General features: G+C 44.0%; 1 protein-coding gene across 8 annotated transcripts in view; it reads right to left on the reverse strand.

Annotated features, from left to right (window-relative positions):
* Positions 1–16,605, reverse strand: part of SCN8A (sodium voltage-gated channel alpha subunit 8) — a 196,904-nt gene that overhangs the window by 9,065 nt on the left and 171,234 nt on the right. For 5 of the 8 annotated variants that reach the window (XM_070789066.1, XM_070789063.1, XM_070789067.1 and 2 more), the window contains exons 21-26: positions 13,509–13,631; positions 7,220–7,504; positions 5,394–5,447; positions 4,757–4,894; positions 3,627–3,731; positions 786–1,056 (exon numbers count right to left, since the gene is read on the reverse strand). In XM_070789066.1, the coding sequence (XP_070645167.1) occupies positions 786–1,056; positions 3,627–3,731; positions 4,757–4,894; positions 5,394–5,447; positions 7,220–7,504; positions 13,509–13,631 (976 nt within the window). The remainder of the gene's footprint in view (positions 1–785; positions 1,057–3,626; positions 3,732–4,756; positions 4,895–5,393; positions 5,448–7,219; positions 7,505–13,508; positions 13,632–16,605) is intronic. The other 3 variants (XM_070789069.1, XM_070789068.1, XM_070789070.1) reach the window with 1 other exon arrangement.

Genomic DNA, 16,605 nt, shown 5'->3' on the forward strand with positions numbered 1-16,605 from the left:
CCTCAGCTCTGGGACCGGTTCCCTGTCTCGGGCACTCTGGCTCGAGTTACACCCACCTGGGACCAAGGCAGTGTGGCATCATTTGAGAAGCCTGTGAGGAAGGCAGGGAAATTTTGAGGAGGGTGGTCAATAGGACAGCATTTCCACTGCCTGCCAGGACACCAGCCCTTCCAGGCCCTTTGTTGGTTAAAACAAATGCCACAAAGTCACTGTTAAAAACCAACTTTTGAATTCTGTCTCTGCCACCTCTGAGTTGAGTGACTCTGGACATCTTCACAGCAAAGATAATAAAATACCTTGATTCCTGGGCTGTCATAATGAGATAACACAAGTGAAGAAACTCTCAAACTACTCAGCACCATAAAATTGTAGTAAATGAGTGTTGGCAACAGCCGAAGTGTTGACACAGCCACCATCACCAGAATTCTCATTAACATCCAATGTAACAATCTCTTACCAGGGCTTTTTTCACGTTACACTGCTACTGATAGATTTTAAAATACAATTTTTTTTTTCCCTGTTAGAATGTAAACTCTTTGAAAGCAAGAACCAAATCTAATCGTTTCCCCCTCTTCAACCACAGAATTTGGAATCCAAGACTACCGTGAACATTCACAGACACTCGCTGATCCATGTCAGCGCTGTGGGCAGCCCCACAAGATGACTGAGGGCACCGTGGGGGTAACCCTGCGGGCCCCTCGGCCGCATGTCATTCGCTGCACTCCCAGGAATCCCATCCTCAGGGTCAGCCGGGTCCCCTCCCCTGCCCCTCCTGCCCCACTCACCCACAATGGAGAGGATGACCACCACGAAGTCGAAGATGTTCCAGCCAATGGTGAAGTAGTAGTGCCGCAAGGCAAACATTTTGAGCACACACTCACAGGTGAAGAAGATGACGAAGACCAGGTTGATCCAGTAGAGGATGTTCTCCATCTGCTTGCTCTGAGTATCTGTCTCCACCATCATCGTCACCATGTTAAGGCAAATGAGCATCATGATAACAATGTCGAAGGCTTGTTGAGTGACAAAATCAAAGACGATCCCTTGGATTTTGTTCTGGGTGGGGAGGGAGGAAAGACAGAAAAGGCTTCTTGAAAACCTTCCCCAGCAGACTGTGGGAGCTGCCTCCCTGTGAATCCAAGTTCTCTCTGTTTTCTCGGTTGCAGTGCTGGCTGGCAGCAGGAAATGGACAAAGACTACTGTCAACGTTCCCTCATCAAGAGCTCTTTGAAATCACCACTCTTTTCTTTATGCCATCACATGCTTCCGTGTGCCTTCCTGCGTCTCCAGCTGTCCCTTTTTGGTCTCATTTGCCGGCCATTTCTGCTCTCCCTTCATCTCTTCTTCCTTCCCTGGAGAGCTCACGTGCCATCTTTTCCTACTGCTCACACATTACCTCTACACTTAGTTTCCCAAGCGTTTTCTCGTCCAGCTTGTAGCTTTCCTCCGAACTCCTGGGCTGTTTGCTTGGCACTGCATAAGCATCTTGAGCTCAACAAGTCCTTTCTCCCACCATCCCCCAACCTGCTCCTTTCTCACTGCGATTATTCATCCAGTATCTAAGCCAGAAATCTAAGGGTCATTCTTGCTCTTCCCTTTCCCTCATCCCTCATTCAATGCACTGCAGACCCTGTTGATTCTTCCTTGAATTCACCCACTTCATTCCATTCCTGTTGCCCTACTCTAGCCTAAGCCACCACAGTCTTCCCTCTGGACCTCTAGAAGGGTCTCCTGATTGGTCTTCCCGCTTATTCTCTTGCCCTTATCCAACACAGTCTCCACGCAGTGGCAAGTGTCGATTACTTAAAAACAGAAATGGATCACATCACTCTCCTACTTAAAACCTCTCACCGGTTTCCCATCAGGCTTGCAACAAAATTCCTCTGGTTAACCTGGTTTAAAAGTGCCTACCACAGTCTGGTCTTGCTCACCTCACACCCCCCACCTCTAGTTATCACCACCTGGCCACACTAATATTTCCCACTTTTAAGGCCTCATTTGCTTTTCCAGGATCTTGTTCCCTGGGATTCTGACTCCTTTTCATCCGCTCAAATAGACCCAACTCTGTTGGAAGAGATCCTCCACGCCAGGCTTCCATTATTTTCTATCATGGTCCTTCAGTGCATTTTTTTTTTCTCACAACATTCCACATTTTATAATTACTGTTGGTTACTTATTTATTATCTGTAGCCCCACTATACTGTAAGCTCCGTGATGGTGGTGTCTAAATTTGATCACTGTTTGCATAGTGCTTGGTACACAGTAGGAGATGTGTAACTATTTGTGGAATAACTATTAACACTTCCTACCACACTGAGCATTTCTGTTAGTGGGGGAGAAAACACACGCAGGCTCCCATGTACAAAGTACTGAACAGAGCTTTAGAAATGTCAGCCCTCTTCCATTCCCTTTGGCCACACTTCTATCACACTGTGGAAACTAACATCAAAGAAATAATAGAAAACGTTCTCTTTCTTAAGAGCTCCCTGATTTTTTGGGGCACCTAGGCACTTAAGCATATGCTTCTTCTTAGGATTACTTAACTTGGTGGTTTTCAAACTGTTCTGCAGTGAGGAAGGGCTTTCCTCGCCCTCAGAAATTGGGGAGAGGAGGTCGCCAGGAATAGGGTATGTGGGGCTAAGTCAGGAAAAGGCTCTCAGACATCCATTCTTGTTTTTTGCTCTTCTCAGAAGACTGGCCCAAAACTGGGACTCCCCTTCTTGACTCAAACAAAATAGCCCCACTTTTATTTTTACAAATTAGGTTGTCAGGTACGCTTTTAAGAGTTCTGCTGTAGGTTTTTAAATTTTTATTTTAAATAAAAAGTTACTTTAAATAAAAGTTACAGAAGATGGAACTTTGAGCCTGGCTTTTGGGGGTCACATCCCACCTAGCAGGGTGTACGGCTTCAGGAACATAGCATCTCCTACTTTGAAGCAAGAGGACAATCCCCAACACAAGGGCCATGCAGAATCCCTGTCCCCAAGTCTGTTTTACAAAAGGCTCCGTTCAAGGGAGGAAATCAGGCCATCTGACTTCCCTAGTTTCACCTTCTCCTGCTCTCACAAATTATTTTCACTTTCAGGCACATCCCTGCAAAGACTTACTTGTTAAGGAGAGCATGGAGAAAATAATGACCAAATCCTATCTTGTACTTATAGGAAAGAGATCAGCTTTCACTGCACATTCTGCTGTTAATTTTTAGGTGGTCTCTTAAAACAAACATCTCTCTACCAAGGCAAGAGCCAATGTGGTCAACGTGTCGATTCTCTGTTGCCACCCAAGGAAGGCTCCGAGAAAAGGCTGGGTGCAAATGCAAAGGTCACCCCATACCATAACCCATCCTCCCTTCTTCCTCAGATCTTTTCGTTTTTGGCCACTCCACATGACAGGGTCTTAGTTTCCTGACCAGGGACTGAACCCGTGCCCTTGAAGGTGAAAGCACAGAGTCCTAACTACTGGACCGCCAGGAAATTCCCTTCCTTAGATCCTGTGGATGGACAGCGAGGGGCGGACTAGAGGGCACAGGCCGCCCCTCATTTGCCCCCTCCCTTCTCTGCAGTAACTCCGCCGTGTCTTTCTTCATACGGAGTCTCACCTGCCCTGGGCCGGTACAGTGAACTCACCAGAGGGCGGGGGATGGGCTTCTGTGGTTTCTTTGAGCCCAGCTTTTTCATGGCATTGTAGTACTTCTTCTGTTCTTCGGTCATGAAGATGTCCTGACCTCCAAAGTAAAGGAGGGAAAAAGAGGATGCGCAATTACAACTGGCTCTTACATGCTGTAGGTGCAGCCCTGGGAACCCAGAAGGCCTTACGCCCTTCACTGTAAACCAGGGGTCACCCTCTTAAGCCAGAGGTCAGTTTAGCTAACGGCTGTCCCAGAGTGAGGAAGACCTGACAACTATTCTAATTCAAAAATATACCTGTCTTTGTTTTCAGGTTGGGATTTCTGAGACCTGCTAGGAGATGGGAAGGAAGGAAGGAAGAGAATAGACTGACAGACCCTCAGGGAAGGGTAAATTTGAGAGCTATGATTCTAAACGCATCTTCATAAATTTTGGGGGGCCTGCTTCCTAATACAATTCTTAAAAAAGACATTTTAAAATGAAAGGAAAAAAAATAAATAAAATGAAAGGATTTTCAAGTTCTAGCTAGTGGCCCATTTCCGACAATATTAAAAATTTAGAAATCTCGGTGGGAGCAATTTGAGAAGTTCCTTGGAGTCTGTTGGGACAGACTTGATTTAGAAAATGAATGACAAGAGTAATCTTTTCAATTTGCTTTAGAAAAAGTAACCATCTGGGACAAGTGAGGAAGGAGCTTTCCAAGGTTGATCTCTCAAATCCCAAAGTGCTGGTGGTCCAGGGAGGAACAAAGATAATGCCAAAACGAGACAGTTTCTACTTCTAACTTAAGCTGTTCATCTGCTGCTTTCCTTCTCAGCTGTTGCTAGACCCTCTGGGACCCAACCTCCCTCTGGTGGGAGGTCAAACCCAGTAAAGAGCCTCAAGAACTGCTAGTAAATTTGGTACCAGTAAATTGCTGGTTTGGTCTAATAAGTGTGGAAAACCTCACACTGCAAAATCCAGCAGAAGACAACGAGCTGGCTGGGCCTACAGTACTGTGAGGCTGTGCCACAGTGACGTCGTGATGTGGATTCTAAAGAAAGAGAGGCCTTTTTCTCCAGACAGAGGGACAGAAGTGCCTCTCGTCTGGGTTGACCTCTGGCCACTGGCAATGCGGGGAGGAGACCTATCTTTTTCTTTTGTTGATTGAAGTTATCAATGATGACACCAATGAACAGGTTCAGGGTGAAGAAGGAGCCGAAGATGATGAAGATGACAAAGTAGATGTACATGTAGATGTTGTCCTCATACTTAGGCTGCTCATCAGGCTGTCAAAGGACAGGAGAGAAAAGAGAGTCAGCTCCTAGCTTGGGGGATCAGATAGATTTTGACACGCCAAGGCCATCAGCTACATCAACCACTTGAGCCGCTGAGCAAGCTGGGTGGCAGCCCTAGATTCTGTCTGCTTTTCCACACTGGCAGGTCCTGCCCTGAGAAGGTGTTATTCCTGCCAGGACATAGGTGGAAAATATGCAAACTGGGAGGGGAAGGAGAAGGGAGGGCTGTCTGCTCGGAGCCACACCTAGTTCAAATCAGCACTGAAGAGGAGACAGCTCCATGAGGGTCAGGTGAAAGCCAACAGCCTAACCATCTGGAGCCACTGGAAGAGAGTGATTGATAACTCACTGAGAGGGGGAAAGTGATCTATAATCAATAAGACAAGCAGTAACTGTTCTAACCCTTTCTCTCTCTCTTGACTGAGCTTCACCATGCCATGAGCTTTCTAATCATTTAAGAAGGCTGTGATCTCACCAGGTATATCCTTACCTTTCGGGAATCTACGGCTGCATACATGATGTCCATCCAGCCTTTGAAGGTTGCCTGGCAAACAGAGTCAGTCATTAGACTGTGCCTGTTAGCGGGTGGGTGGGTGGGAGTCTAGGTAGGGTCGAAAAGGCAGGCTTAGGTTCTGTGAGAACACAAGTTGGGGAGTTTGGGTGCAGCCTCAAGTGGACGCAGAAATTTTCTGTTTGTTAATACAGATCCCATGGGAGCTTTGTCTAAGTCCCTGAGTATAACATCAAAGTCTGGCAAAGGAACATGTTGACAATGGTAGTTGAGCCAACACTTTTACAAAAGGTCTTCAGAATGAGTCTAAGAAGGTTGCCTAAAGCAAGGGCAAACTCGTATTTATGAATGGCAGGGATCTACTGATGTTACTTAGAACTTACCCCTCTTTTATGAAGGAGTCATTTTTAAAACCGTGTGAAACAAGTAATGGGGGTTTGAAAAATTCATAGTTTCACTAAGAAAAAACCTCAATTAGAACTTTTCCCTCTTCAGTAACACACATTTACCCTACTGTAGTGGCAATACCGGCTTTATCCTAGGCAGCCCCTACTCAATTCTCCCATTGTGCCTAACCTGATTTTGGAAACTAATACGGGTAACCAATTTAACAGCCTCCGTGTTTACCATTTAAGTAACTCAACCAGATTCTAAGTTTTCTCAGGGCCTGGGCAGTTCTTTATTCATCTGATGGCCCTGGTAATGCCCAAGCACAGTGCCTAGCATATGGTGGGGACTCAATACAACATTTGGCCAGCTAATGGGCACTGGTTTCTTGAAGCTGCTCCAATTCTGGTTCAATCTGTGGGTCCAATTTTTTGAACCGGGACAGAACAACTAAAGAGCTGTGGAATGGGATAAACCCCTGCTCATCCCATTAACTCCGCCTCCTTCTAGCTAATAGTTAAGAGTTTACTACACTCAAGGCTGAGTTGAGTGCTTCACCTGCACTATCACATTTAATCCTCCCAGAAACTATATGATGTAAAAACAGTTGTAATAGTAACAAAGAAACGGAAGAGCAAACACTATTAATGAAGCACATGCCTGCTGTGTGCCAGGCATTGTTAGGGAATGTTAATAAATCACCATGAATCCTCTTAACTACCATGCAAGGTATTACTATTCAAATTTAAGAGATGAAGAAAAAGACTCAGGGAGGTTGAGTAATTTGTCCAAGGTTACATATCCAATAAATGTCAGAGTGTGGCTCAAACCTACATCTGATTTCAAAGCCCAGGAGTTTTCATTGCATCATACTATCCTGTCAAACACTCCAGAAAATTGGCCAGAGAGAGAGAGAAAACTAGACATGATGAAATGCTTCATTTCTTGCTGTGATACATGGAGACCCTTCTCTGCAGTTGAGATGACATAGTGGCAGCATCATAGCACCACCATATTGTCATATTCTTCAGTTAACTCTGGCATAGCAGTTAATGTGGGATTGTTCTGCTCCATCAAAATTGCCCTTTTTTTCTTTTTGGTCTGTGACTTACCTATTTTCTCTTTAACTACATACTTCTGTCCTGGAGAAAGAAGGTGATCTCTCTGCAACCTTACTGTGTTGCAGAAATCCTTATTTGCTAAGCAGAACTCAACTTCTGAGCACAATGACAGATTCCCTTGACTGAGGTCTCAGAGACCTCACAGTACTCAGGAGAGGTGTCTCCCTGGATCTGCTTTGGGAAATGACAGTGACCCCTTACTTAAGAGCAACCCTGATTCTGGACATAGGGTTGAAAAAGAACGAAAGGAGATTTCTGCTAGCTGTCCAATTCTCACAGGACTGAAAACAATCTTACCACTTGAAGAAGCGCCAGATATCCTGCCCCAACATTGTCAAAGTTGATCTTCACGTTCTTCCATCTGATTTCTGTGTTGTTCCCCTCCATGAGCTTTTCGCACTCTGTTTTATTGTTGACATCTTCAATTTCAAATCGGATCTCAGAAGACTCATTAAAGCAATAGTGGTACTTTCCCGCAAACAGGTTAACTCCCATGATGCTGAAAATCAGCCAGAAGATGAGACACACCAGCAGCACATTCATGATGGAGGGGATGGCGCCCACCAAGGCATTCACCACCACCTGCGTTGGAAGGGGGAGGTCGCTGAGTGTCGGCAAGAAGTACAGGCACGCGCACTCTTTTGATTTCCAGGGGGGGAATGACACTGTATGGCTTGTTATGACTATGGAAACATTATGTTCCCTTTGGAATTAGGGTAGTCAGACAGATCCATAAACAGGACCAAAATTTTGTATTTCTCTGAAATATACTTTGGGGAATTCTAAAAATTACTTCTTTAGGGAACACAAATTCCCCTGCCCAAGTTGACCTAGGTCTTTCTCCTAGGCACCAATCTGGGACTGAAAAAATCATTTCATTGTCTAGTCTTCCTTCTTACCAACTCATGAAATATGGCCCTCACAGGACAATCTGAGTGATTTCAAGCTCGCCAGCTGCCTTTCCAGAGACATTCCCCCTCTGCAAATCAAGGTGAGATTGCTCAAAACCACAGAGAACTACCCTGAAGGGTTAGCAGTGAATCACTTGACAGTACATAAAGTCTCTTTTATGACTATGCAAGGCCAGTTATCTTACTTCAGGCAAGAGCTGAGCATGCATCATTTTGCAGGCTCAAGAAAAAAAAAAAAAAAAAAAAAAGCTATATTCCCTCTACCAAACAGTATAAAACAAAATCTGAACAGTTGTGTTTTTCACGCAAGGTTCATTATTCTTCTTCAGTCTTTTTATCTTTCTGACTTTGCAGGCTTCTCAGTCTGAGTCGGCCCCTGCTTGGCTAATGCTGATATCTCTCTGGTCAATCCCGGGTTTGACTTGACTCTTCACAATGTACTACTGGAAAAAGGGTTTTTTGGAGAGTTTTGGGTTAGATCATCGCTCTTGAAACCCCCCAAACTGGCTTATTGTTAAAAATCACTGACTACAGTAGACTCAGGAATGAAAAAAAAAGGAAAAGAAGTCCCATTAGGAATCTAAGTTTCTGGGTTGTTTTTAACTTTGCGTCATAACTTAGATGAGAAGAGCTAGACAGTACTTCCACTGTTGTAGCAGTTTTCACTAGAGGAGTTCAAAGTGCTTACAAAAATAGCATTCAGGTAGCGGGACAGAAAACAATGCTGGCGATCATTCCTGCCCTGATTCTTACTTGCTGTTGTCTTAAGCCAGGACTGCTAAGGCCCAGAAAGGTGACCCTGAAATGGGAAGCCTGTTTTTCTTTTCTAGCATCCTTGGAGGATAAGTGGAGTTAAAATAGAGATCCTGTATATAAACAAACTCTTCTCATGTTTTGTTAGAAGAAGGTGACAAGTATCACCACACTCCTGCACCCGTTTTTCGGTGTAGGGAAGAAGATAGGGTCCGCTGCCAACCAGCACAGGACCAAAAGGGCTTAAAGGGCTGTGCTGTACAAGGAACACCAGGGGGCAGCTCTGGGCTCTAGTTTGAGCCTGAGCGGGATCCGATTTTCCTCATCTCTGTTGCGCCTTAGATTGTAATGCCACTCATTGGCACATGTGGCTGAGAAGAGCTGTCTCTTCTGTCCTCTATCAGAAAGGCAATGATACTCTGCTAAGGAGTCACTCTCCCTTAAATTAAAATATTAGTTTTGTGCTTCTCCAATTCATGTTAAGAAGGCCTTTAGACTGAGAGGCAGTTATTTCTTAATTCTTAGACCAAGAAATCTCTTTTAGATCTAACAGTTTTGTCCTTAGAATAAAATAATTATACTTGCATTCTTCATCACTTTGAACAAGGAGAGCCAGGATATCTGAAATCTGGAAACTCCCCAAGGTTATTTTTGAGAATGATACTCATATTTTGCTTATGTTACCAAATTTGTCAGGTGATCAGACTTGAATTTAACCTCTTTCTATAGCTGTTCACCCTTTGATGGGAGCACTATGAGGCAATGAAATGTGCAAAAGAACAGGCAAAAGGAGGATGACCTACAAATGAAATAATTATTTCTCAAAAGTAAGAGAGTAGGTTATGTAAAGTTTCAAAAGCTCCAGTCTGTGTGACAGCATTTTGCAGCAGAGCTTGGATGAGAGATAATGACCTTCTATTAGACCATCACAGGTCTGCAATATGGAAGTTGGTCCCCAAAGATCTGAAACCTAGAAATCTTGCTTTTTATATCAAGTCAGAATATACCTCCTCCAGGAACTCTTCTGGCTACCTTAACCCAGTCTAACCTGTCCTGCATGGTGTCTGTGTCTTACAGTCAAGTATGGGGTAATATTTACAGCAGGGAAGAATAATCAGCTACTTTCACTGTTATACTCACAGATCTGCACATAGGAATCAATATACAAAAGTATTTACTGGGTGTTCTGTGATACACAGGACATAGAAATCCCATAAAGTCCAATGTGTACTTAAAGATGTAAATGTGCTTTCACTTATAATGAAATGTACTTTCATTATAATCAAAGAAGAACTTAGCTTCATTTCATGAACAGAACAGTAGAGAGTTGATGACATTTCTAATAATTCTTCCTTGTGAACATTAGCTTAATATTCTCAGCAACCAAAGAACAAGAAAATATGCTTTCTTATTTTAACTCTTATACTACAGGTATCTATGTATAAAAGTGACAACTTAAGTTTCCAAGGATAGTTACATAATTGGATCTCCTCTTCTGCCCTCTAATAGCTCAAATTACTCTATATTGTTTTTAATTATGATGAAATTATTTTTAAAGATCAGGTATACAAATATTACTTAAAGCTAGGATCTAGCAATCTATAAAGCTACTTTTTTCAATAGAAGTTTATATTTAGCAATTGATACAAATCTCATTGATGAAAAATTCCCATGTGTACTAATTCTTTCAGCATTTTTGTCTTCTCTATAATGCCTGGAACATTAAATACTATAAATACTCATTAAATACCATAAAATCTGTCAAATAGCTTTTAACACATGGCAGAGGGAACATGGCTTTAATGGACAACTAGGTACTGACAATCAACAGAAATGCATGCATGTTTCATAGCATTACTATTGTGTGCCCTCAAAAATCTAATAGCACAGCACAGTCCTTAAATGAAGATTACTATGGAGGAGAGAAAAGCAAAGAACTACATTAAGTATTCCTTTGCCAACAGCATGAGTATTTCAGTGTTCTGGTCTTTGGTTTGAGGAAGAGTCTGAGGTCAGGGTCCCAGGACAAGCTAGGGCCTTATGTTCCCTCGCAAGTGAAGGTCTGAGCCTCTCACTGGAGCAGCACAGTGACAGTTGAGTCCATCTGCGTTGATGTATTTAGTTCTTGTTTAACATTTTCTAAGGGTAGTCTCTCAAGTGGTGGCACACCCAAGGACCCAAACCAAGAAGTAGAAAACACATCCCTGTGGAAGGGCAACGTTCAAACGCAACGTCAATCCCTGACCCTGCTTATTACTGGGGGACTTACAATAAGCTCAGGCAAATTCACTCTTCCCTTCTTGCAGGTCTTGCACAAAAGGGCTGGGGGACTGCTGCCCAGGAACGGGTCATAAGCCCTCACCTCCGGCCCAACCAGAAATGGCCATGCTGTTGATGACTGGAGTCAACCAAAGGTGGGGTCATCCGTTACCAGAACTTTCCTTACTGAATGTCTACTGTTTCAAAGCCTGATTTTGGGTTCAAACTTGCACCTGCCCTAATTATCTCATCTCAAAAAAACCTCTGTTAATGCTTTTCAAATAAAACTTTCTATTCAAAGGTCACCCATTCCAGATCTCTGCATTGCTAAACAACTTGAAAGTTGACAAGTTTTGAAGGAATGAAACTGGGAGTCCAGGAAAGGAGAGGAAAGGGGGAGGAGCTAAAGGGAAGAGGTGTGGCCACCAGAAGGGCCCTGGTGTTCAGACTATTCACACAAGGTCCTTGTGAGTCAACTGGCCACAGCTGGTCAATGAGGGCTACCTCTGCCACTGGGTGGGACTGGCAGTAATGGGCTCCCAGATGGAGAAAGATTGTAGCAAGTGTCAACTGGGCATCTCTTTTTCAGGCTTTCTTTGGGTATCACTGGTTTCACTTTAGGAGATCTGGGACCCATCCTGGGGCATGGTGGAGGATCACAGGCTACTGAGTTGAGGCACAATGTTGCAATTATTGCCTTCAGTCAACAAAATGGATGATCAGCTCTATAACAAAACTATTGCTAAGTCACTTCAGTCGTGTCCGACTCTGTGTGACCCCATAGATGGCAGCCCACCAGGCTCCCCTGTCCCTGGGATTCTCCAGGAAAGAACACTGGAGTGGGTTGCCATTTCCTTCTCCAATGCATGAAAGTGAAAAGTGAAAGTGAAGTCGCTCAGTCGTGTCTGACCCTCAGCGACCCCATGGACTGCAGCCTTCCAGGCTCTTCCATCCATGGGATTTTCCAGGCAAGAGTACTGGAGTGGTGTGCCATTGCCTTCTCCTAACAAAACTAGTACAACTTATTTAAAATATTTAACTAACCTCTTCTGAAAATAGTAGGAAGGTTGGGGAGGAGGGAAGAGCATTTTAACCCTATCTTCAATGACACCAGAGCCCCCTAAAATGCTAAGCCCTCTTCAATAGACTCTCTCCCTACTTATATTTAGCCTAAGCATAACAATGACCTAATTGCACACATTCTAAAATCTTTTATCTGTGGGAGAAAGACTTAGAATCCCAACTTTTTTTCCTTAATTCAAATAAATGTATGCTGCTGTGGAATGGACCTTCCTGCAGATGGTTTCAGGTGGGCTGCAGAAAGGTTCTATTGAGTAAACCAAACTGTGACTGTGCTACAGCAGAAATGCAAACGTCTTACAGAAAGCATTTGTCTGCATAAACTAAAATAATAAAACCCCCAAGGCCAAGGGAGATGTTCATCCTCCTGGGCAGATGCGGGTGGCTTCATGGAACAGTGGCCAGGAACCCACAGATGAGAACGGAGTGACGCAGTACTGCTCTGGTACCTAGTTTCCCTGAGCAGTCTTGCTCTGTGTGGGTCATTCCAACAGTTTAATATTTGATCTCTGCATATTTAAAAAATATCCTCTGGTTTGCTCTCCTGCATGTATTCAACATCTGAATTAAAGTGAGTTTTCTTGGTCTCGTTAAGTATAACAGACCTCTCTGATTACCACCGGACAACTATTACCATCAACAGCCAGTTGTCTATTTGATTTTAGGAAACTGACTATGTGTGTGCTCATGCACATACATGTGCCCACACACAAAAATTTTTTAAACCAAGAGAGACAGCAAAAAGGCACCAAAAGAGGAAGGCTTATTTCTCAGTTGGCAGGGTGACAGCACCTTGCACTGTTTGGATTCGGGTGGAGTATTGCCCAAGCAGGTAACAGCAGGGGTTGAGAAATTTCAGATGAATTAGCTGATAGTCATCTATCATTGTACCTGGTTGTTATTTTAGCAGTGTTACAACAGGGGACCAGAGAGCATGGGCAGAGGGGTAGGGGATGAGGAGGAAAGCTTTGCTATCAGACAGAGGCTGCCAGTCCTTATGGGACTGGGCTGAGAACAACAAGGTGCAATAAGAGGAATCAGAATAGAAAGAAAAGCATTTCTTTTCCCAGGGTCATGCCAAATTCTGTTCCGTCCCCATTTCCAGGCCTACCGTCCCAGTTTCCAGCCCCTTCTCAGCTGCTTTCTCAGCGACTCCAAGGCCACGGTCCCCACCTGGCCCACACCCCTATCCAGCACTCTCCCTGTCTGTGGCCTCTGCTTTTCAGTGAGTCTGTGGGTGACAATTCCCCTTCTTTGCACCTGGTGATTCTCCCTATTAAATCAACAGCCCAGAAAGCCGCCCCAAGTGCTACAGGTAAGCCAGGCCAAATGAGAATAGCCAATGTTAACATGGTCTGCGATGGCATGTTGTTGGGGGTGGGGCCAGTATTAATATGATGAGGCAGCTTAATGTGAGTCCCCTTCGCACAGGGCACGTGCGGGGGAGAGAGAGTGGAGGATCAAGACAGCAGCTGCATCACAGAATTCGTGTTTGAATGATCTTCCCACCGTGTGATCAGTTCTAGCATGCTTCAACAGTTTCCACTGGCATGCAGAAGGATCAGCTGCTCTTAGTATCTTACCCTCATCCCTTCAAATCGTGATAAGGCTCTTAAGGGTCTCAAAGCTCTTAGGGTCCTAAGGGACTTTATGGCACCTAGTTCCGAGTAGCCCAGGGCATTAGCTATAAGGCTGACTAAAGAGACCTACACGGAAACAGAAGAGAAAAACAAAAACAAAACAAAGGAAACAAAAGATAAAACAGCAACAACAACAAAAAAGAAACAGAGGATCCAGAGTGTTAGAATAAAACCCCTAGCCCTGATTACACAGACTGGGCCCCGCCCCCCCGGAAGAGGAAGTGCGTTACACCAGCTGCCTACTTCAACTTGGACTCAAACGACCTGGAAGGAAAGGTGGTTGAGGCAGAAGAAAAAAACACAAAGGGAAGAGAACGTCGAGAGAGGGCAGAAGAACAAACATACAAACTGGCAAAGGGAAGAGGCTGACGGGATAGGGGGAATGAGGAAGTTCCATTGGAAGGAGAGGAGCCTGAACAGATGACAAAAACCTTACCCTCGCCCTTTACAGTCTCTGCAGGTCCCAGAAGTTCCCATTAAATTAAGCCAGACAAATTTAATGGTACCTATGGAAAAGAATACAGATAAATACACACACTCCACACAGGCTGCCCCCGCCTCAGCTCATTCACCACGGACTTCCAACAAGGACAAGCTCTCTGACTCCTGGTTGACAAGAAACCATTTGTTTGAGAACTGGATCAGTTACTACATCAACAAGGAAACGGATTCAATGAGTACCATAGTAGGCTTTGCAGTTCCCAACAAGAAAAGGACCAAATGAAGAAACTTCTTGACAGAACTTTGGCTCCATGGGAACTCAAGTGACTCTCTCACTTTTAACTGCAACAATCCTTCCATCTTTTTAACTAGAATCACAGCTCTTTCATGGTCATGAGAACTTGGGTAGGTCTGGACAACTGAATCCATATTTTCCCTTATAATTCCCATACTTTCTCTCCACAAAGCCCCAAAAGAACTGGCCTCAGGTCTAACCTTTCTAGGAAAATCTTCTCTTATTCTTATCATCAGGATAATGGCTGGAAGCCTTCTTGGATGAATTTTTTATTTACAGATAAGGAAACTGAGACCCACACACAAGAATTTGCCCAGTATCAACACTGGGAGTTCTGCAGCCAGGACTAAAGGCCCAAACTCCTGATTCCCAGGCAGAACTCTTTCTTCCACAGACAGGCCAACACCCCCACTGGCTGGGTGACAAAAACCCCAATAAAGGATTATGGTATCTGCACAATTTGGAGCTGCGTATATTGCCACACTGGGGAGAAGTAGTCTGGTGTCTAGGCCTGGAGTCACAGTCAAATGCTTTCCTGCTTTTACAGAGGCAAACCCACCTTATTCTACCAGAGCTCGCAGAGTGGCTATCCCACAGATCCCTTAACTACACGGAGGGCTGCCTGGGCCTAACCTGAGAGACACAGAGCTCTTCAGGGGGAAGACGACCGGAAATATCTTTAGTTAGACTGTTTGGGCTCTGGGTTTCTTAGAGAAGTATTTCCCTTATACTGCACCACAAGTCTGGGATAGGTTAAGATGCTCTCATCAACAATTCTTAAATTTCCTGTACTGGGAAGTAATGATTATAGGTTGGCTTAGCCTAAACTGATGATATTTTAAAGCAAATTTAGAGTCAAAAAAAGAGAAACAATCCACAATTTGGTTCTTGGTTACATTTGATGCTTTTAAACTCTAGCTGAGGGAATTACTTCTCAAGATTCTGTATCTCTGAACTGTACAAAAAGTTTTTTCTTTTTAAAAACAAAGATATTTATAATTAAGCAGCAGGCTGGCAGGGGTAGAAGTAGCAGGTCAATGGCCTAGTGAGGGTCAGGGATGAGTAGGCTCAGAGGTTTCAGAGTTTAAAGCAGTGTGAACCTTTGGCTATGCCTGTCCTAATAATCCATGAATGGAGACCTCTTCCCTGGAGGCCCAGGCAGTAGCCAAAGCAAGTCTGGAATGAACTGCTGCTCTATTCGGCTACTCAGGTTCTTTGAAGGGTAGATGGCTCAGAGTGTAATTTCTGTGCAAAACAACAGCCTCAAAAGCTTTATCTAGAACACAGCAGTACCAGCCAATCATTTTCCCTCCATCCATCATTGACAGTAAGAATCCACATGGAGTTGTCTTTTGTCTACGACTGCCAGGCGCGTCCAACTCTCAACCCTGAAGCATCTAACACTGTCTCATATTCTTAAGTGAGACCTGAATGGGTACATCTGAAGGTAAGCTACTTTAACCAAATACTCGAGGTCAAAATACCCAAATCAATTCTGCATAACTATGCCAGGTAAAGATTACAGAAAACTAAGCTTCATATAAGGCTTTTTTCTGATGATAAATAGGCCCAAAGTGGGGAAAAGGGTGGAGAAGGTATAGATGCCAATTCAGAGGCTGGCTGTAAATGCTGCTGAGATGGTCTGCTATTCAACTGACCAATCTAACCAAGATCTCCTCCCAAAACAGCATCGGCAAGCGTCCTATCTGAGTCGTTAGTGGTAATTTTATAATCTGCTGAGTCTCCATGTTAAACACTCACTGGACATAATCAGAACATTGCTTAAAAGAATTAAGGAAAGAATAAAACCTGAAAAAGAAAAGGAACTGAGGGCAAGTAAAAATCCAGGCTATCTGTGGCTGCAGGCATAGAAGAAAAGGGAGACACTGCGTGACTTTTTTAAAATGACATGAACATTTCCAAATGCAGAGTGTTTTCAGTAGTGAATTCAGGATGAGGTGAATCGTCTCTGTAAGTTCTCATCCCTGGAACAGATATGCTGGCTAATCTCTGGATCTGCTGGGGGTAAATTTCCCTGGGAAAAGATGATGAAATTCTCTTCCAGGACACAATCTCCAGGGCAGCCAAGGACCTGGGCAGAAGAAAATGTTGTCTCCGGGAACTCATGTGGCTTATAAACAAAGAAAGTTAATCTTGGAAGTTGTCTAGATCATCTCCATGATTCTAAAAAGTACTCTTAGAGGCTCCAAGAGGCAATGAGGAAGACTGAAAATCCATTAGAGGAACAAACAAGGTGATGGATAACAGGTTCCGGCATCGAGTCACTGGTGGATGAGACGGGAG

Source organism: Bos indicus, chromosome 5 (genome assembly GCF_029378745.1).
Source record: "Bos indicus isolate NIAB-ARS_2022 breed Sahiwal x Tharparkar chromosome 5, NIAB-ARS_B.indTharparkar_mat_pri_1.0, whole genome shotgun sequence".
In the NCBI taxonomy this organism is placed as follows: domain Eukaryota; kingdom Metazoa; phylum Chordata; class Mammalia; order Artiodactyla; family Bovidae; genus Bos; species Bos indicus.